Genomic DNA, 21,982 nt, shown 5'->3' with positions numbered 1-21,982 from the left:
AGTATCAGTGTGTGTATATGTATAGTGCTGGAGTATCAGTGTGTGTGTATATGTATAGTGCTGGAGTATTAGTGTGTGTATATGTATAGTGCTGGAGTATTAGTGTGTGTATATGTATAGTGCTGGAGTATTAGTGTGTGTGTATATGTATAGTGCTGGAGTATTAGTGTGTGTATATGTATAGAGCTGGAGTATTAGTGTGTGTATATGTATAGAGCTGGAGTATTAGTGTGTGTATATGTATAGTGCTGGAGTATCAGTGTGTGTATGTGTATAGTGCTGGAGTATCAGTGTGTGTGTATATGTATAGTGCTGGAGTATCAATGTGTGTATATGTATAGAGCTGGAGTATCAGTGTGTGTATATGTATAGTGCTGGAGTATCAGTGTGTGTGTATGTATAGTGCTGTAGTATCAGTGTGTGTGTATGTATAGTGCTGTAGTATCAGTGTGTGTGTATGTATAGTGCTGGAGTATCAGTGTGTGTATATGTATAGTGCTGGAGTATCAGTGTGTGTATATGTATAGTGCTGGAGTATCAGTGTGTGTATATGTATACTGCTGGAGTATCAGTGTGTGTATATGTATAGTGCTGGAGTATCAGTGTGTGTATATGTATAGTGCTGTAGTATTAGTGTGTGTATATGTATAGTGCTGGAGTATCAGTGTGTGTATATGTATACTGCTGGAGTATCAGTGTGTGTATATGTATAGTGCTGGAGTATCAGTGTGTGTATATGTATAGTGCTGTAGTATTAGTGTGTGTATATGTATAGTGCTGGAGTATCAGTGTGTGTATATGTATAGTGCTGGAGTATCAGTGTGTGTATATGTATAGTGCTGGAGTATGAGTGTGTGTATATGTATAGTGCTGGAGTATCAGTGTGTGTATATGTATAGTGCTGGAGTATTAGTGTGTGTATATGTATAGTGCTGGAGTATCAGTGTGTGTATATGTATAGTGCTGGAGTATCAGTGTGTGTATATGTATAGTGCTGGAGTATCAGTGTGTGTATATGTATAGTGCTGGAGTATTAGTGTGTGTATATGTATAGTGCTGGAGTATCAGTGTGTGTATATGTATAGTGCTGGAGTATCAGTGTGTGTATATGTATAGTGCTGGAGTATCAGTGTGTGTATATGTATAGTGCTGGAGTATTAGTGTGTGTATATGTATAGTGCTGGAGTATCAGTGTGTGTATATGTATAGTGCTGTAGTATCAGTGTGTGTATATGTATAGTGCTGGAGTATCAGTGTGTGTATATGTATAGTGCTGTAGTATCAGTGTGTGTATATGTATAGTGCTGTAGTATCAGTGTGTGTATATGTATAGTGCTGTAGTATCAGTGTGTGTATATGTATAGTGCTGTAGTATCAGTGTGTGTATATGTATAGTGCTGGGGTATTAGTGTGTGTATATGTATAGTGCTGGAGTATCAGTGTGTGTATATGTATAGTGCTGTAGTATCAGTGTGTGTATATGTATAGTGCTGGAGTATCAGTGTGTGTATATGTATAGTGCTGGGGTATCAGTGTGTGTATATGTATAGTGCTGGAGTATTAGTGTGTATATGTATAGTGCTGGAGTATCAGTGTGTGTATATGTATAGTGCTGTAGTATCAGTGTGTGTATATGTATAGTGCTGGGGTATCAGTGTGTGTATATGTATAGTGCTGGGGTATCAGTGTGTGTATATGTATAGTGCTGGAGTATCAGTGTGTGTATATGTATAGTGCTGGAGTATCAGTGTGTGTATATGTATAGTGCTGGAGTATCAGTGTGTGTATATGTATAGTGCTGGGGTATCAGTGTGTGTATATGTATAGTGCTGGGGTATCAGTGTGTGTATATGTATAGTGCTGGAGTATTAGTGTGTGTATATGTATAGTGCTGGAGTATTAGTGTGTGTATATGTATAGTGCTGGAGTATCAGTGTGTGTATATGTATAGTGCTGTAGTATCAGTGTGTGTATATGTATAGTGCTGGGGTATCAGTGTGTGTATATGTATAGTGCTGGAGTATCAGTGTGTGTATATGTATAGTGCTGGAGTATTAGTGTGTGTATATGTATAGTGCTGGAGTATTAGTGTGTGGATATGTATAGTGCTGGAGTATTAGTGTGTGGATATGTATAGTGCTGGAGTATCAGTGTGTGTATGTGTATAGTGCTGGAGTATCAGTGTGTGTATATGTATAGTGCTGGAGTATTAGTGTGTGTATATGTATAGTGCTGGAGTATCAGTGTGTGTGTATGTATAGTGCTGGAGTATCAGTGTGTGGATATGTATAGTGCTGGAGTATCAGTGTGTGTATATGTATAGTGCTGGAGTATCAGTGTGTGTATATGCATAGTGCTGGAGTATCAGTGTGTGTATATGTATAGTGCTGGGGTATCAGTGTGTGTATATGCATAGTGCTGGAGTATCAGTGTGTGTATATGTATAGTGCTGGGGTATCAGTGTGTGTATATGTATAGTGCTGGAGTATGAGTGTGTGTATATGTATAGTGCTGGAGTATGAGTGTGTGTATATGTATAGAGCTGGAGTATCAGTGTGTGTATATGTATAGAGCTGGAGTATCAGTGTGTGTATATGTATAGTGCTGGGGTATCAGTGTGTGTATATGTATAGTGCTGGAGTATCAGTGTGTGTATATGTATAGTGCTGGAGTATCAGTGTGTGTATGTGTATAGTGCTGGAGTATCAGTGTGTGTATATGTATAGTGCTGGAGTATTAGTGTGTGTATATGTATAGTGCTGGAGTATCAGTGTGTGTGTATGTATAGTGCTGGAGTATCAGTGTGTGGATATGTATAGTGCTGGAGTATCAGTGTGTGTATATGTATAGTGCTGGAGTATCAGTGTGTGTATATGCATAGTGCTGGAGTATCAGTGTGTGTATATGTATAGTGCTGGGGTATCAGTGTGTGTATATGCATAGTGCTGGAGTATCAGTGTGTGTATATGTATAGTGCTGGGGTATCAGTGTGTGTATATGTATAGTGCTGGAGTATGAGTGTGTGTATATGTATAGTGCTGGAGTATGAGTGTGTGTATATGTATAGAGCTGGAGTATCAGTGTGTGTATATGTATAGAGCTGGAGTATCAGTGTGTGTATATGTATAGTGCTGGGGTATCAGTGTGTGTATATGTATAGTGCTGGAGTATCAGTGTGTGTATATGTATACTGCTGGAGTATCAGTGTGTGTATATGTATAGTGCTGGAGTATCAGTGTGTGTATATGTATAGTGCTGGAGTATCAGTGTGTGTATATGTATAGTGCTGGAGTATTGGTGTGTGAGAGTATACTGTAGTATGAGTGAGTGTGTGTGTATATGTATAGTGCTGGAGTATTAGTGTGTGTATATGTATAGTGCTGGAGTATCAGTGTGTGTATATGTATAGTGCTGGAGTATCAGTGTGTGTATATGTATAGTGCTGGAGTATTAGTGTGTGGATATGTATAGTGCTGGAGTATCAGTGTGTGGATATGTATAGTGCTGGAGTATTAGTGTGTGGATATGTATAGTGCTGGAGTATTAGTGTGTGGATATGTATAGTGCTGGAGTATTAGTGTGTGTATATGTATAGTGTTGGAGTATCAGTGTGTGTATATGTATAGTGCTGGAGTATCAGTGTGTGTATATGTATAGTGCTGGAGTATCAGTGTGTGTATATGTATAGTGCTGGAGTATTAGTGTGTGTATATGTATAGTGCTGGAGTATCAGTGTGTGTATATGTATAGTGCTGTAGTATTAGTGTGTGTATATGTATAGTGCTGGAGTATCAGTGTGTGTATATGTATAGTGCTGGAGTATCAGTGTGTGTATATGTATAGTGCTGGAGTATCAGTGTGTGTATATGTATAGTGCTGGAGTATTAGTGTGTGTATATGTATAGTGCTGGAGTATTAGTGTGTGTATATGTATAGAGCTGGAGTATTAGTGTGTGTATATGTATAGTGCTGGAGTATCAGTGTGTGTATATGTATAGTGCTGGAGTATCAGTGTGTGTGTATATGTATAGTGCTGGAGTATTAGTGTGTGTATATGTATAGTGCTGGAGTATTAGTGTGTGTATATGTATAGTGCTGGAGTATTAGTGTGTGTATATGTATAGTGCTGGAGTATTAGTGTGTGTATATGTATAGTGCTGGAGTATTAGTGTGTGTATATGTATAGAGCTGGAGTATTAGTGTGTGTATATGTATAGTGCTGGAGTATCAGTGTGTGTATATGTATAGTGCTGGAGTATTAGTGTGTGTATATGTATAGAGCTGGAGTATTAGTGTGTGTATATGTATAGTGCTGGAGTATTGGTGTGTGAGAGTATACTGTAGTATGAGTGAGTGTGTGTATATATAGTGCTGTGAGTGTGTATATGTATAGTGCTGGAGTATTAGTGTGTGTATATGTATAGTGCTGGAGTATCAGTGTGTGTATATGTATAGTGCTGGAGTATTAGTGTGTGTATATGTATAGTGCTGGAGTATCAGTGTGTGTATATGTATAGTGCTGTGAGTGTGTGTATATATGTATAGTGCAGGAGTCAGTATGTCTGTTGTATTGCAGTGCTATATTCAGTGTGTATGTGTTCATAGTGTTAGTGTGTATTTTTATATATGTATAGTTTTGTCGCCAGTGTGTGTGTTTGTTGAGTAGTATGTGCATGTGAGATCGGTCTTTATATTACAGTACGGCATTAGTGTGTGTCTGCGTGTGTCAGCGTGTAATGTGTGTCAGCGTGTAGTGTGTGTCAGCGTGTAGTGTGTGTGTATGTGTGTACATGAGTGTAGAATCTTGGCGTGTGTTACAGGAAGGTGTTTGTGAGGATTACTGTATGGTGTCAGTGTGTGTAAGAATAATGGTTAAACACACCAGCTTGAGTCTTTATGGTGTAAAATACCTGTTGCAGTACTGTGCAGAGTGGTGCGGCACTGAAGAAAGTTGTGTTTTATGTTGTATTTCCCCCATAAACATCCCTTAAATGCAGACCGGGGGGATGCGGCCCCGTCGGCGCGTGTGTAAGCGGATGCGGCCCCGTCGGCGCGTGTGTAAGCGGATGCGGCCCCGTCGGCGCGTGTGTAAGCGGATGCGGCCCCGTCGGCGCGTGTGTAAGCGGATGCGGCCCCGTCGGCGCGTGTGTAAGCGGATGCGGCCCCGTCGGCGCGTGTGTAAGCGGATGCGGCCCCGTCGGCGCGTGTGTAAGCGGATGCGGTCCCGTCGGCGCGTGTGTAAGCGGATGCGGCCCCGTCGGCGCGTGTGTAAGCGGATGCGGCCCCGTCGGCGCGTGTGTAAGCGGATGCGGCCCCGTCGGCGCGTGTGTAAGCGGATGCGGCCCCGTCGGCGCGTGTGTAAGCGGATGCGGCCCCGTCGGCGCGTGTGTAAGCGGATGCGGCCCCGTCGGCGCGTGTGTAAGCGGATGCGGCCCCGTCGGCGCGTGTGTAAGCGGATGCGGTCCCGTTGGCGTGTGTGTAAGCGGATGCGGCCCCGTCGGCGGCTCGGGATACTCGGGTGTCTCCAGCCCTCTGTGCTCGCGTTCCTGTACTCCTGGTTCTGGTCGGAGGATGGAGGGCATCTGCTGTGACACCGGGCGGGTGAGACGCGGGCGGCCAGACCTTACGGGGAAATCGATGCCTCAAACACAATGTCCGTTTATTAACATTAATTAAAACTAGCGGTCTGTCCTTTTATTTGATGGCCCGTGGCTTATAATCCTTCATTTGTTTAGAGAGGCGGCACCGCGGGTACAAAATCTCAGCGACGCTCGCTATTGGGCAATACGCTGTCACCTGTGTATAGATCCGTGTAGTTTCCTCTTGTGGTCTGAGATGCAAAGGGTTAATGCCGTACAGTACCGAAGCCGGCCCGTGTACCGTGCACACATGTAGCGGGGGTTTGTATACGGGGACGTATAGGGGGGTTTGTATACCGGGACGTATAGTGGGGGGGGCCACATCAATTTTTTTTTTTCTTCTTCCTGTGTTTTCCGCCCTTTTCATTGTTTCTTTGTTTTTCTTCACGAAAAACAGATTTTGTCCTAAACTTGGCAGAAACGCCCTGTAAAAAAAAAATAAAAAAAATGCTGTTTCCTGAAGCTACTGGCAGCGCGTGCTAAAAATCCCTCAAATTCCCCCCAAATCCTTTCCGTGTTTAGGAGTTTGTGTGTCCATTCCTCCCTGTCCAGCCGTTATATGGCTCGTCGCTGTGGAACCGATCCTCTGTGGTGTGAATAGGGGGGGACGCTATTGAGTTTACACGCGGTATACACGTAATATACACGCGGTATTCGCTGTGCTCGTGGTGAGCGTTTATAACGAGCGTGTGTTTCTGTGTGTTTGCAGCCGGTAGCAGAACCCATCCCCATATGCAGTTTCTGTCTGGGAACGAAGGAGCATAACCGGGAGAAGAAGCCGGAGGAGCTCATCTCGTGCGCAGACTGCGGCAACAGCGGTGAGTACGGAGGTCTGCCGGGAAGCGGTCCGCCGGGTCACACGGGTGAGCCGCACCCCACTCTCTCTCGGCTCAGCGATGCGCGTGGAGTATGGGGCCTACAAGCCGTGCCCTGCCACTGACGGCAATGATGGCGGCCGGTGGAACCCCCACACCAGTTAAGAGGTTATTGGGGTTGGTGACGTTCTTTTCACTATAAAGCAAAGTTCCCGGAACCCCGAGTCAGGATGATAAGAGCGGTAAATTAAGACCCCCGGCCAATAAGCAGATCTATAAGAATTACTGGGAATTTGCGCAGTGCCCAGCGTGTGACTTCGTCGTTATACCGGAATACGCTGCAGCGAAGTACCGTGAGCCAACAGAACAGAGAGAACGCTTATAACTTGGAGACCAAAGGTCGGGAGGGTCCTGGCCAATAGAGCTTACAATCCAGAATCTGTGATAACTGTCACTGTTTGCCGTTCATGATGGAAGGTGTAGTGCTCTTCTCTCACCACTGGGTGTCGCACCAGGATCCTGGTGCAATTCCTTCCAGAGCCTGCAGCGTTCCTACACACCAGTGGGTAAAAGGGACCGTCTAACTTCCCTGACATCCCCTCCAAAGAACACGGCGTGTTATTATAACTCTATCCACCTGTCTGTGAGTGCTTTAATGTGCATTCTTCCAAAATAGGGGGGAGCACCTGACACAGAAGCTGCAGCCATGCTGCAGCAGCTGCCCTCCACCACAAATTTGTTACTTGAAGCCAGTCAGTGGCACTAAAGCACTCCCATTGAAATTGAATCCTTGTCACGTATGCAAATGAGCGTGAAGAGACCCCCGCCTTCAGCGCCCACCGAACCAGCACTGGAGCTGACTGGCAGTTCCCATGCCACACGCACGATCCTGCCCTACAAATGGCCGAGGGCGGGGGATGGGGTAAATGTGTGTAGGGTGATCCCTGCATTTGCGAAACAGGCACCCAGAAAGAAATCTGTATATATTAAGGTGTTTTCTAAAATTGACCCCCCCCCCCCTCTAAACTGTCTGCCACGAAATTAATGCAAAAAAAGACAATGTTAATATTTTAAATTGGCCTTGAGATGTCCATATATTGTGTTTGCGTGGAAAGATTCATGAAATGTGCATAAGGCGTAGATATGACGTTTATTGTTCTGTTGCGTTTTTTCATGGATTTTCTTAGGTCACCCGTCGTGTCTCAAGTTCTCCCCCGAGCTAACACTGCGTGTGAAAGCCCTGCGCTGGCAATGTATCGAATGCAAAACCTGCAGCTCGTGCCGCGATCAAGGCAAAAATGCTGTGAGTATCGCCTGCCGCGTTCCCTCAGCAGTAGGTGTCCCGTTTCATCTTCTCTGCACATGTTTGCAAACGTCATCTTTTTAATTTGTGTTTAAAACCCTAATTCTTGCCTTTTAAAATATCCTTTGTCATTGGGCATTATCCGCTAAGGAGGGAGTGCGCGGAGTCGCCCACTTCATTTTTTATTACCGGTATTTTCTGGCAGCTGCGGGTTAGCCGTTTGTCCTGATCTACTAAACACTTTGCGTGTTATGCTGCCTGTGTTAAGCAATACAGCGGCTTAGAGAGACTGGCTAATGAAAGTCTATAGAGGAGCGGACTTCATTAGCGTTGCCGTAAAGCATTGGCTCAGTGTGGTGTAGAGGACTGCACTGGGAGGCGGGTCCCGCGGGGTACCGCCAAAAAACTTGCGGGCGGTCTTGCTGGGGCTGCGGGCGGGAGCGGGCGGTCAGGCACTGTACCTGCGGGTCCCGGTAATCCCGCGCAGTCCCGCAAATCCCGCGCAGTCCCGCAAGGCTGCCTTCTTGCTGCTCCCTTACAGTGTCTCCTAGCTTGCTCCACCCAGGAACAAAACGGAGTCACGTGATGTGACGTCACTTCCTGTGACTCCGCCTTGTTCCTGGGCGGAGCAAGAGAACAGACGCCGTGAGGGAACAACTCGAGGGCAGCCGCGCGTGACTGCGCGGGAAATCAGGTAAGGAGGCGGGCATGATTGGCCACAAATGTGGCGGGAGCGGGCGGGATTGGCCACAAAAGTGGCGGGAGCGGGCGGGAGCGGAACACCCACATTGCGGGAGCGGGATTAAAAAAGTAGTCCCGCGCAGGGCTCTAGTGTGGTGATCGAGAAGGGAAGGTTCACCCAACATATCACATGACCGTCAACAATGGCGGCCTCCAGGTCTGCAGATAAAAGGAAGTTTATTGGAACAGAATTAGGGGATCATTTGTTTGTGGGATTTGTCCCTTTAATTGCTCAACGCTGTGAAGGGCCGCCCCATTATGGCGATCCTGCAAGCTTATAATATATATATATATATATATATATATATATATATATATATATATATATATATATATATATAACGCATAACAGTTACATTGGTGGCGTTCCCGTCACTGGACAGGCATTATACATCGTCAGGGCCGGGGAAGCTGCCGCTGCAGCGCTCCAGTTAGCGGTTAAACCCCAATAAATTCACTGCGTGAGAGAGCTGGCAAGGGAGGCTTTGCCCCCGGCCGCCTACTGCCAGTCCCACCTGTATCCGCCTGGCTCCGTAACAAGGACTTCCGACGGGACTTACGTGATCTCCATAGAGCTAGTCGAGTGCCCCGAGCTTCAGCCGGACCAGATTCTAAATATAATTAGTAGGATTCCCAATCTATGGCAGATTCCTGTCCTCCTCGGCCCTTCTCTGTATGCGCTTGGGTCACAAGACCCCCTTTTCTAATATCAGATGGTGTTACCGGCTGGCTGAACCCCCCCCCCCCCAAGCTATGTTCACGCGGCAGCGGTATAACCTGCACAATTGGTCTGCGCACATTTCTTTTATCTGCTTTTATTACGTTATTAACCCCTTTATTGCTGTTTTTTCTCCCCCATCTCTTCCAGGACAATATGCTGTTCTGTGATTCGTGTGACCGTGGCTTTCACATGGAGTGCTGCGAGCCCCCTCTCACGAGGATGCCAAAAGGTGATATATAATATAATAGAACAAAGTGTAGGGCCTTGGATGAGTCTTTATTGCGTGAGTTCTAGTTTGCTGTAAGCTCCCTCTCCCTCACGTTGCCCCGTCTGTTCCAGGCATGTGGATATGTCAGATCTGCCGGCCAAGGAAGAAAGGTCGGAAATTACTTCACAAGAAGGCCGCGCAGATCCGCCGGCGTTACACCAACCCCATCGGGCGTCCCAAGAACCGCTTAAAGAAGCAAAGCGCGACGTGAGTGTCCAGACGCACCGCTCCCTTCTGGCGCAGCTAAACATGGGGGGTCTTGGTGTTAATCCTTCTGCGATGGATCCCCTCTCGATGCGCGGGTCGTGCCGGTGGGGGAGCTTTTATATCCTGCCTCGATGTTATACGAAGCGGCATACAGGGGGTTTAAATCACCTTAATGGGCATTTTAATGCGTATGATAACCGCGTCCCCTTAGAAATAATCCAGCAGGACCCCATAATGCATTTTAACTCTTTCCACCCCCATCCCTGCTCCTTGCGAGATGCATTTTATTAAAGTCCTTTGTGGGCAGCAACCATCCATCTGAAAATGACCAGAATGCACCCGTGAGAGAGGACCGATAACGCGCTATTATTTTCACGTAGCACGGAGCCGTTTTTTGACCGCGTCATTCTTTGTCCGCAGGACTAAAGGCCCGTTTGGGAAAGGCCGGGGGAACCCAGGCCGAGGGAGAAAACGTAAGCTGTCCTCGTGTACGTCGTCGTCGTCCTCAGAGGAGGACAGTAGGAGTTCAGATCCTTCCGTGAGTTCTGGTACAGCCGTCCCCTTCAACAAAAAAACCAAGGGTCTTATTGACGGATTGACGAAGTTCTTTACTCCCTCACCCGATGGGCGTAAGGCACGGGCAGAAGCACTTGACTACTCCCTGCAGCGGTCACGGAAGAGAGGCCCGCGCAAGTCTGGCCAGGGGGACTGGGGTGAGTGATGGGTTGGGGCAGGGGCACTGGGGGCGAGTAACGGGTTGGGGCAGGGGTACTGGGTCGAGTAACGGGTTGGGGCAGGGGCACTGGGGGTGAGTAACAGGTTGGGGCTCGTTATGAATAAGCTGTAATAACCACCAAATACAGACACGTAGTAGCTGCCTAGGATTTAGAGCAAAACGCGTCGGGCTGGAGGAGCCTCATCTCCATATCACTGTAAATATGGATCATAAATAAAAGTGGAATTTACGTCTCCCGGGGGTGAGCGCCGGTTTGCCCAATCTATTAGCCGGGCTTACCGTGTATTTATTCACATGGATCTCTCTCGTGAGTGAGGTGGGAAAATCTGTGATTTGCATACGGGGGCGTTCACAGTATCTCTGCATTTAACTTAACTCGATATAAATTATTATTTTTTTTATTATTATTATTCTAAATCAGCTCTATTATTTTAATTACTAGACAATCAAGACGGTTGGGACAGCAAGCTGGATGGGGATGATCAACTTGGCATGATGTCCGAAAAAGAAATTGAGCTCTTCCAAAATATCCAGGAGCAGGCACTGCAGGTACGTAGCGCTCGGCCTTTCACATTCACCTGTTTGCAGACCGCCGCCGTACAATACTTTGGCCTGTGTTAGAATTTGTTGGAGGACTCGCTATAAGTCATGCAATGCCCTCCATCTGGATTATTACTTTTTATTCCAGGTCAAAATGTCTAAAGAGTTGAACGTTTCAACTCTCTGGTTTCGCTGGCGTAATAAAAGGGCAGCCCCGACGAACTCCTGCATGTCATCTCAGCGATGTTATTATGCTATGCATCATGCAGGGCCAGCTCAGCCCTTGTGGCAGAATCTCCCTGATCTTGGCGGTACCAGGGAGGTGAGGGTTTTCGGCGATCCGGTTGGGATGGAGTGTTTGAGCCGGCGTGGGTGTAGTGTGCCGGGAGGGAGCGAGACACGGAGAGAATTTATGGCTCTGCTGGGCAGCTCTCATCTGTGATGACAAAAAGCCACCGCTTCAGGAGCCCTCAAGGACTTGCGCTCTTGGCGGCCGAGTACTCCACAATGTCTGAGACTCACGGCTCTTGTGCATTAAGGCCTTCTGGAGGGATTTATTGACTTCTGGTTTACTTTGCCCTAACGGATCCTCGGCAGCCCGGTTGGTGCATCGGCAGCTGCTGTTGACTTCACCTCCCGTCATCTGCGAGTGTCGGACCGACGGCTTTAGAGCTCGTGAATTGACATCTGCTTCCAAGGACGTTTCTCTTTGTTCCTTTGGCTCTTAAACACCTCTGTCTGGCTTTCTACTTTGTGTTTCTTCTCTTCTCGGGTATTGGTAGCCCCGATCTAATGGCGTAATAAATTATTTTGTGGGATTTGATGTGGTAATCTTTGTGGATTTAATCCCAGCTCTTAGATCTATCTTTTTCTGTTTGTTTCTCGGTTTCATGTCTCTGGCAGACCTGTTTTTGTAAACGATGCTTTATTTTAAGGTTGTCGCCGGCACCTGGTTGCATGGCTTCGCCAAGATCTCGCTAAATACTCTAACAAGGTCAGATCTGGCGGGCGCTTTTAATCTGGAATGGAGTGGAATATTTCGGGTGTGACGCGGGGCACTGACCGCGCTGCGCACGTTTTTAAAGCACTTGTTCCACTTAGAGACGTCATCATCATTTGTTCAGCAAACTTTAGCCGATCTACAGCTTTGCTTTTTCCCCGCGGAGAATAAAAACAACATAAGAACCATTTTCAGTATTGCTGGTACCTGCTTTTGTGTCACATGACAATTAAGTGTTCCCGGCACAAACTTGAGTTGCTTAAATCATTATTTGTTGGAAATGATGTCCCTCGTTATCCTCCGTCAGTCTCGCTTTCTTGGTCACTCGTCTGGTACTCCTTTGGTTAATCGTAGTTTCCATCCAGCTGTGCTCGTACCCACGGGAGAATCCACGGCTCCTGTCACCTAGTCACAGGGTGGAGGGGGAGGGAGAGGAGGAGGAGAGAGCCCAGGGGAGGTCAATGTGAGGGAGAGAGACAAACAAGACTGAAGATTAGAGGGAGGAAAGGGGAGGGCGACGAAGGCTCCTCGCGTCCCCCAACTTTAGTAGACGCTTAGCGCCATGTGTAAGCAGCTGTATTGGAGTCCTGCGAGCGCTCTGACCCTCGGCATCCAGCTGGAGGAAGGGTCCGAGAGAGAAGTCCGAGCCCCCCGGCACCTCGTTCAGGTCAGTCGCCTTTATGGCTGATGACATAACATTGGCACAGAGAAACATGCGCAGTGTGTGTGCGCTTTTTAAACCGGTACATGCGTGCCTTTGGCGTGTACATTTAACTTATTACGTTGCGGAGAGGGCAACATTCTAGCTCTTCCTCGGCTTTCAGGAAGCTTTCGGTGTTTTTTGTGTCTTTGGTTAAATGCGTACCGCCGAGCGATGGCTGGAGCTGTCGGTAACTATACGGAAAACGTAATAGCGACAGAAAGGAGAACGAATTAACGCCAGACGTATAAGCGGCGAGACGTGCCGGGTAGAATGGTAGTTGGAGTATTTGGATAATACAGACAGGCTAGGAGGACTACATGGAGTCTGTAAGGTCCATGATTGCGATCGTCTGTTTCTTTGTTGCCGCTGAAATGGCGATGTCGGATTTGCTAACTTCCGCTCCTCTTTTCTGATATCCTGATTTCGCCGAACCTCTGAGCATATGATGTATGTATTTTCTGCTTTCTCTTGTAGAGAGTTGGAGTCAGTGGACCTCCGGACCCACAGATGCGCTGCCCATCAGTCATAGAGTTTGGGAAGTACGAGATCCAGACGTGGTACTCCTCGCCCTACCCGCAAGAGTACACAAGGTGAGGCGTCCCTAAGATTCCACCTGCCTAACTTATTAAAGCGCCTTCTTCCTGGAGTAGAGCGGGCGTCCGTTCCGGATGCACCGTCTACAACGAGACGACTCGTCGTTACTTTAATTTGTGACTGCAATGATCTGTTTCTGCCCCCCCCCGACAGGCTGCCCAAACTGTACCTGTGTGAGTTCTGCCTCCGTTACATGAAAAGCCGCACCATGCTGCAGCAACATACCAAGAAATGCAGCTGGTACCATCCGCCTGCCAACGAAATCTACCGCAAGGACAACCTTTCAGTCTTTGAGGTGAGCGCAGTGAATAACAACAGCTGTTCTTCCCCGAAATTTTTCCCCATAGTGTGTTACCCCCCCCATGTCAGTTGTTTTTCTTTTTTTAACAGTCTTGTTCCTATTTTTTGTTCGGTTTTTCATTCATTTGATGTCTCCGGTAGCTTCCTTTCCACATTCTGCTTGTTCCTTTGACTCTTATGAAATTTTGTGGATCCTCCTTTACTTCAGGTGGATGGAAAGGTGAGCACCATTTACTGCCAAAACCTCTGCCTCCTGGCGAAGCTCTTTTTGGACCACAAGACTCTGTATTACGACGTGGAGCCTTTCCTCTTCTACGTGCTGACGCAGAACGACGCGAAGGGCTGTCATCTTGTTGGATATTTCTCCAAGGTGAGCTTCCACGGCCCACCTCGCCTGCACCTGTTCTTTAATTACCGAGCGGGGGCTTCTCAAAGTAGGTTACACGGGCAGCGGTATTTCTCCTGAAGCTCATTCCAGGTGGAAGGCTGACGGGGAAGAGTAATGGGGACTCGTGATTGTATGGCGGAGACACAGTTTTCTTGCTGAGCTGTATTGTAGGTCAGACCACACGTTGAGTTCTTCATCCTATTCTGGAGGTCTAGACAAATGCGATGAAGCAGCTATCTTCCCAGAAGCGCCCCGATAAGGAGTCTCCATTATTCCTGCGTATCTGTGTCCGGGGCAGACGGGATATTGGTCTGACTGATCCAGGGTGCTCCTGGTAGAGGTGGGGTGCCAAGATCTGGCTGTTCTTTCCGCACAGGGAACACACGGATGTTTTTAGCATGTTTGGACAGGCAGGACGATGGGGGGGGGGGATCATGGGACATATAATGATTTGGTGCTAAAAATGGAGAAGATGTGCCAAGTATTTTAAGCTGTGCCATGTTGCATGACGTCAACTCTGCTCCACGAGGTCTGCTCGACGAGTGTCTGCCGTGCTCCTTTTTTACTTAGAAATAGGAAATTGGTATCTCTGGGACAGAAAGGAGTGTAGTTTAGTAAAACAAAAACCCAAAGATTATGTAGACTGCTCAGTGTCCTAGCGCATAATGTTGGGAAATTGTCCATTCTCTCACCTGTAACGTTGTATTCGTCTCTTCAGGAGAAACACTGCCAGCAGAAGTACAACGTGTCCTGCATCATGATCCTCCCTCAGTACCAGAGGAAAGGATACGGCCGCTTTCTCATAGACTTCAGTAAGAAACGCTGACCTCTTCTTAATGGCAAAGTAGTATTGTGGGGTATGCTGAGAAAATGGCTCCGACTCGTCCTTTGGTGGCAGGTCTGAGTTTTGACGACGGAGGGGAGGGTGCACGACGTTTATGACTGATATATGCATTGAACAAAAGTATTTAACAACCCAAGTTGCTATTGGTTGAGCACAGACTCGCCAATTTGATTCTCGTTTGCCTGTTAAATGTTGGTTCCTTCCTAACATGTTTTATCTTTAAAGGTTACCTCCTGTCGAAGCGGGAGGGACAAGCTGGTTCTCCCGAAAAGCCGCTGTCTGATCTCGGACGGCTGTCATACATGGCGTACTGGAAAAGCGTGATACTTGAGTGTCTGCACCACAACCGCGATCGGCAACTGAGCATCAAGAAACTTACCAAGCTTACTGGTATCTGCCCCCAGGACATTGCCGCCACCCTGCAGCAACTGCGCATGTTGGAGCAGCGAGGAGATCGGTAAATCCCTGCTCTCGTGTCTCATGTAACTTTTTCTTTTATGCCTTTCGCCCCCCCCCCATTATATTCCTGTCTTATTCCTGAATTGCACTTTCTTTTTTGAGTCTTATTCACGTCTAGCCTGTCTCTTTTTAACATCTGGCGTAATATTTACTCGTTCAGGGTTGTTTTGGTACGTCGGGAAAAGCAGATCCAGACCCACATGAGCCGCTTGCAGGCCCGGCCGCGGGAAGTGGAAGTGGACCCCGAGGCTCTGAGGTGGACCCCGGTTATTGTCACGAATTCTGTAGTATCGGATGATGAAGAGGAGTCCGAAGAGGAAGAGGACGAAGAACATCCGCAGAGGCTGAAGGACAACGGTGTAAGTACTGCACAGAGGTTGTGATGGCGGCTGTGTGAAGTGCGCATGTAAAAGCGAGCAAAAGTACATGTCTTTTATAGTTTGTTTTGAAATGGTTATGGAGCCCAAGGAAATAAATCTCTCCACAGTTTCTAGATAATACTTTTTAGGTTGTAATCTCACTTAATCTTATTCAATGCATCAATTTTAACACCGTTTCTCGTACCGTTTACCCGTAGCAGCAGATCCTGAGAGGCATGGACTTTAAGGATTTTAAGGAGCGAGACACTTGTCCTGTCTTGGAGAAAGAAAAGAGTCCACCACCGCTTCCAATTCGCTCCTCGTCTCCGCCATCTCGCTACCCAAACCCTCTTCAGCTTCAGGATCTCTTTCGTGAAAGCTTACCAGCCAATAGACAGCCGGGGAGAGGTCGCAGAGGCAGACGTGGTCGACGAGGCCGTGGCCTTGGAGCTACTAACAGGGCCGCCGATCTTCTGCGACTTCTGGCCAGGGAACCTACTGGCCCTCCTAGACGCAACGGGGAAAGGGGTCGTCCTGTATCTCGGAGGGGTAGACTGAAGAGGCTGGCGACCCCTCTTTTGCGTAGAGACTTTTTGGAGCATCAGGAGAGACTGTCGCAGCGCTTTGAAAGTGAGCGCCCACAGCTGAGAAGATTCAGTGAAAGCAGCGAGGAGGAAGAGGATGACGACGACGACGATGAGGAAGAGGAGAACCATAGTCTTCGCTCTGATTCCCCTCCTACACTTACCAAACCCACACTTAAACGCAAGGTTCGTATAAAAAACAAAAACCCTTGTCCGAAATAATCCCTGGTCTCTCGGCCTGTATTTAATGGCGTTATCACATTACACACATGAAAAGTGTTTTTATGCCAACATATAAGAGGCCACTCAAGTGGTTTTTCATCCTATGTCAGTGTTTTCCTAATTAAGCACTCATTGATTTGATTGTTAATATATTCTTCATACATTTATCCCATAATTTAACATAAGAACAACCCACATTTTTAAGGAGCCTTTTCAGTTTCTGTGACAACAACCATTTAGTATCAACTTTTGTCGCACACAAACATTTTAAAATTTTTGTTGTTTAAATGTCTAATTTGAACCTAATCTTCTATTTCCCTTTTGTGTTCCAGAAGCCCGGGCCGCACAGGAGACGCCGAGTGCGCCAGCGCAAGCACCGCCATAACAGCAGTGTCGTTACCGAGACCATTTCAGAGACCACCCAGGTTCTGGACGAGCCCTTTGATTCGGACTCTGAGAGGCCAATGCCTAGGCTGGAGCCTGAGGAGGGCAATGGGGTACCTTTCACCCAAGGTTACTTCCCCTACCTCACCCCTCATACCCTTCTGAGGCGTAACCGCCCATTAAACAAGAGGAGATTGAACAGCGAGCAATCACAAGGTACGGGAAAAGGCCTTGGCTGCAATCACACAATTCTCTCATTTTAAAGTTAGCTTTACGTTAAGTAATTTTAAGTCCTTAATATATTTTTTTTGTGTTTTTGTTTCAGGGCCACCAAATCAACCCCCTGCCTCGACTGTGCGTTCCACAGAGCAGAGCGTCTCTGTACCCGAACCCTGTGCACCTGCCCCTATAAAAAAGAAAGGGTGGCCCAAGGGCAAGAGCAGGAAGCCCCTCCACTGGAAGAAGCGTCCTGGACGGAAACCTGGCTTCAAACTCAACCGCGATCCTCCTCCACCAGCACCCATCCATCCTCCACCCACCAGGCCAATCCGCAAGACAAGGACCAGGGAAGAAGAGCCTCCTGAAGAAGAACTTCTGGAGAGAAAAGATCAAGAGGAGGAGGAGCGGCAAGCTGTGGTTGAGAAGACTAGAGAAGAGGAGGAGGAAACGGTTAATGATACCATACAGCCAGCATCCCCTTCTGAAAGCAGCAGCAGTAGTAGTTGTGGCGGCTCATCTCGGGAAGCTGAGAACCATCCAGCGTCTCCAGAGAGGCAGACAGAAGCTGGAGAGGAGGCACAACCCGTGGCAGAAGAGATTGGGCAAGAAGAAGAGGAGAGAGCTGAAGAAAAGGAGGCCACCGCGACTGCGTCTAACCAGCACGAAGACCATGATGCCGATGATGAGGATGACGGAGTGAAAGAGGTAGATGAGAGTGAGGAGTTAGAGCAGGGACCTGCCCCCGAGGAACCGGTTCCACAGGAACCAAGTATTGTAAGTTGCAGAGAAGAGGAAGAAAAAGAGGAGAGTGGGCAAGAGGCCACAGACATGCCTGACCCTCCTTGTCTAGAGGAGGAGGAAGAAGAAGAGAGCCAACAGAAGGTAGATGAACAGCAAAAGGAGGAGGAGGAAGAGGACGAGGAAGGAGAGGGTGAAGAAGAAATCCCCCACACAGAGCTGGATTTGGAGACCGTGCAGGCAGTGCAGTCGCTCACGCAGGAAGAGGGCAGTGACCGAGACGATGCCGCGTATGGCGACTGTGAAGATGAAACTCTAACGGCCTGCCAGACTTTGCAGAGTTTCACGCAGGCAGAGGAGGACCCTCAGCTGGGCTTGTCTGAGGAGTGCCATCCTTCAGCCCACGGCAGCCCGATCTCCTCGGTACACTCCCACCCCAGCCAGTCTGTGCGCTCGGCTAGCAGTCCTTGCGTTCCACCAGCCTTGGAAAACAACGGAGCTAGTGGGTATCCGCAGATCAGCCCAGACGCAGGATCCCTCTCTGCGCCTTCTATGCAGAATCTTGAAACGACCAGCCCTATGATGGATGTACCGTCTGTTTCAGACCATTCTCAGCAGGTTGTTGATAGTGGATTCAGTGACTTGGGGAGCATTGAGAGCACAACTGAGAACTATGAGAACCCCAGCAGTTATGACTCTAGCATGGGAGGTGGTAGCATTTCCTCGCAGAGCAGCTGTTCATATGCCAGCGGTGGCAATGCCGGTGGCGCCGGGGGAATGCCTTCCTCGGCTAGTCTGGCACAGAATGGCTGTGCTGTAAGCCAGCAAATGGCTGGGATGGCAAGCATGATGCAGACAACGCAAGCCTGTATAAAGTCGCCTCAGAGCTGTGCCTCGGAGCGGCCACCTAGCAGCAGCAACAGCCAGCCGCCACCGCCACCCCCTCCACCGCCTCCGTTGCCCCCGCAGCAGCCCCAGCCTCCCCCTCAGCAACAGCCCCCTATGTCCCAGTGCAGCATGAACAACAGCTTTGGACCTTCACCCATGATTATGGAGATACCAGACCAGAGCAATGGTAGCAACCTCAGCATTTACCCGGGGGATTTTGGTGCCGGGGGTTACTCCCAGCCCTCAGCCACCTTCAGCTTGGCCAAGCTGCAGCAACTTACCAACACTATCATGGACCCTCATGCTATGCCTTACAGCCATGCTCAGGCCGTCACCTCCTATGCAAACAGTGTGTCCCTTTCCAATTCAGGCCTTTCCCAGCTCACCTCCTCCCACCCCCTGGCGGGAGCACCCCAAGCACAAGCCACCATGACACCTCCCCCTTCAATGAACCTCCTTCAGTGCAACATGTCAGCGGGCAACTTGGGCATCCCTCATAGCCAGCGTATTCAGAGCCAGATGCCCGTCAAGGGGCATATATCCATTCGCTCCAAATCTGCCCCACTGCCTGCGGCTCCATCCCCTCACCAGCAGCAGCTATACGGGCGCAGCACGCCGGGCATGCAGCCATCTGCCCGGGCACTCACCGTCCAGCGGAGCATGAACATGGGCGTCAACCTCATGTCCACATCGCCATACAACGTCAACACCATGAACCCGCTCAATGCCATGGGCGGCTACCGCATGTCCCAGCCTATGGTCAACAGCTCTTATCACAGCAACGCAGCTTATATGAACCAGACAACACAGTATCCCATGCAGGTTGGCATGGGCATGATGGGTGCCCAGGCCTATACCCAACAACCTATGCAGCCGAATCCCCATGGAAATATGATGTACACACCACCCCCTCACCACTCCTATATGAATTCCCCTGCTGTACCCAAACAAACTCTCAACTCTCCTTACATGCGGAGATGAGGGGGGTGGGGGGCACCGCTTCTCTTCTACCCATCGGCGTTCTCATGCAGACTATAAATACGGCCTTTTATACTGACAGGACTTTTATTCCCTCTCCCTTGTATCCCTTTGCTGTAGATTTAATATTATATGTTTTTTATTGTTATTTTATTTCCTCCTTACAAAAAAAATAATATTTTGTGGGGTTAACTTGTTTTTCTTTTCTGTAGAAAGGTTTTTTTTTTTTTTGTTTTTCTATTCATTTTATCTTTCACTCTCTCCAGTTTATACAAAAGTGTCGGCGGAAAAAAGATTCCACCTTATCCCCCTTTCCAACTTTTTTTTTATATATATATATGTATACAACGGAAAGCAAAAAAAAAAAAAATATAGCAGATATTAAAAAAAAAACAAAAAAAAAAACAGTTTAGCGGAAAATCGCACGGAAATAGGAAAATCTTGTTTTTAGCAATCGAGTTTAAAAGAAAAATTTTAAAGACAAAAAAAAATTCTAACCCTGTAGCCTTATTCCGTCGCGGGCTTCAACACAGCTGCGACAATTGTATACTTTCAGCGTGCGTCCGCTCCTCTATATTTTTTTTTTCTCTCGCTCCTACCCCCCCACCTCCCGAGTGATGTGGAAGAGAAGAGACTTTTAAATACCTGGGGAGGGTAGCATCGGGACAATGCACCTGCCCTCTGCCGAGCATGATCAAAACCTATAAACTCACATGGTATGGTCCAGAACGTCACCCGCCTCCCTTTCTAGTCCGAAGTGGCTGTTGGCAGAGGGTGTTCTGAGTTGTAGAGCCGCGGGATGCCCTAATCCTGGCGTTTTTAACATTTTCTAGATGTATCGTTATCGACTTCGAGTGCATCCGGTCAGAGCGCGTGTATATTTACTAAAATTGCTTTTAATGGTCCGCTCGATGAAGAATAGAGGGGTGTTTAGCCGGCGACCGTGCTGTACTCGTGTCGGAGATCCCAGTGTTTGTATTCTGATGACGTACGGCGCGAGTCCCCAGATCTGCTGCCCCGTCCCTTCGCCGGTTCTCCGCAGAGATACACCGTGGCGTATGGGCCCCGATCTGACGTCCTCTGCCGCTAACCTGGAGATTCGTCTACTTGGGGAGACAGCGAGGCGAGCAAGACTTAAGGCAGCTTTCACTAGAATCTTTTGTCCGTTACCCTGCTTACCCATCCTAAAATATACATTCAACCTACATCATCGTTCCTTTGGTTGATGGTAATGGACACCGCCCCATTCACAAACCTTTGGCTCCGCTACTCCTTGGGGGGGTAAATATTTGGGGCATGGTCTTCACCCATGTATTTTTCCATTTGGATAAATAGATGGCGTTAGAGGCTGGAATGTCATAAAGAACGCGTTAGTCTCCATATGCAGAAGCGTACGTATTTGTGTTGGATGCGATCGTGCGAAGTGTCGGGGCAGAACTATTTCCCGTATGCTGCCGGTCTGCGCCCCCACCTCTCAGTATTTGCCCCCCCCATAATATGCACGCATGCTACCAGCCCGAGCATCACCGCCATCACCATTTTTAAGTGGATTTGGTTTATTGTGTCATTAAATGTAAAATTTTAAAAAAGGCAGGCGAAGTAATCTGGGGATATGTTGGTATTTCTGTAACCAGGCCGCGCGGGGGCAGATGTTTTGGTGCGGTGGGCACTAACCCGGTGTGTCCCAAAGAGGGGGGCCGTATTTACATTTGTAACATGTTTGTTGTACTCCTAAACTTCCTTCATACATTTTAAGCTACAACTCTCATGATCCTATGACCAGCCATTGACTGGGGAGCCCCAGAGTGTCCGTCTCTTGGTGTGTTTAGGGCCCTCTAGCACTGAAGGGGTTAAACAGTATGCACTTCCAGACACTATTCTGTGCCCCGTTTTATGGCTGTCCTGTGATATCGGCATTCCTGGTCGAACACGTGAAGGGTCCGTGGTTACACGTATGCAATCTCACTTCTCTTCTCTTCCACGCCTACCGATGGTTTTTATCAAAGGCATACTCAAAATGGTTTTATTTTCAACCCTTTTTTTGTTTTTATTTTGTTTTTATAAATATATATATATATTTTCTTCCTCCGGCCTTTTCTTGACGCTGTGGGTTCTAACTGCCCCGGTCTGGTTTGTATGTAATAAGACTTTCACCCCCCTTTGTCCTCTCTACTCTTCTCCTTTCTAGTAAGTGCTTTCAGAAATGAAAACTGTACATTTTAACGTAAAAAAATAAATTATGTTGAGACATTTTGGACATGTGCTTCAATGCGTTTCTTTCTTTGGCTCGTAATATACGGCTGCGTTTAATGTCTCCTGGATTGGGTGCAGAGCTGCGTACTTGCATACTAC

The 21,982-nt window shown here is 47.8% G+C and overlaps 1 protein-coding gene across 3 annotated transcripts in view; it reads left to right on the top strand.

Annotated features, from left to right (window-relative positions):
* Nucleotides 1-20,069, top strand: part of KAT6A (lysine acetyltransferase 6A) — a 28,229-nt gene extending 8,160 nt beyond the window's left edge. For 2 of the 3 annotated variants that reach the window (XM_053463024.1, XM_053463026.1), the window contains 15 exons: nt 6,349-6,457; nt 7,642-7,757; nt 9,367-9,448; nt 9,559-9,694; nt 10,115-10,407; nt 10,873-10,979; nt 13,148-13,263; nt 13,421-13,562; nt 13,776-13,937; nt 14,674-14,767; nt 15,025-15,256; nt 15,419-15,617; nt 15,836-16,387; nt 16,756-17,023; nt 17,133-20,069. In XM_053463024.1, coding sequence (XP_053318999.1) covers nt 6,349-6,457; nt 7,642-7,757; nt 9,367-9,448; nt 9,559-9,694; nt 10,115-10,407; nt 10,873-10,979; nt 13,148-13,263; nt 13,421-13,562; nt 13,776-13,937; nt 14,674-14,767; nt 15,025-15,256; nt 15,419-15,617; nt 15,836-16,387; nt 16,756-17,023; nt 17,133-19,633 — 5,109 coding nt within the window. In that variant the 3' untranslated portion in view covers nt 19,634-20,069. The remainder of the gene's footprint in view (nt 1-6,348; nt 6,458-7,641; nt 7,758-9,366; nt 9,449-9,558; nt 9,695-10,114; nt 10,408-10,872; nt 10,980-13,147; nt 13,264-13,420; nt 13,563-13,775; nt 13,938-14,673; nt 14,768-15,024; nt 15,257-15,418; nt 15,618-15,835; nt 16,388-16,755; nt 17,024-17,132) is intronic. The other variant, XM_053463025.1, reaches the window with a different exon arrangement.
* The last annotated feature ends 1,913 nt before the right edge of the window (nt 20,070-21,982 follow it).

Source organism: Spea bombifrons, chromosome 4, assembly GCF_027358695.1.
Source record: "Spea bombifrons isolate aSpeBom1 chromosome 4, aSpeBom1.2.pri, whole genome shotgun sequence".
NCBI lineage: Eukaryota > Metazoa > Chordata > Amphibia > Anura > Pelobatidae > Spea > Spea bombifrons.
Note: the sequence above shows the minus strand (reverse complement) of the source record. Positions and strands in the feature narration are given on the sequence as shown.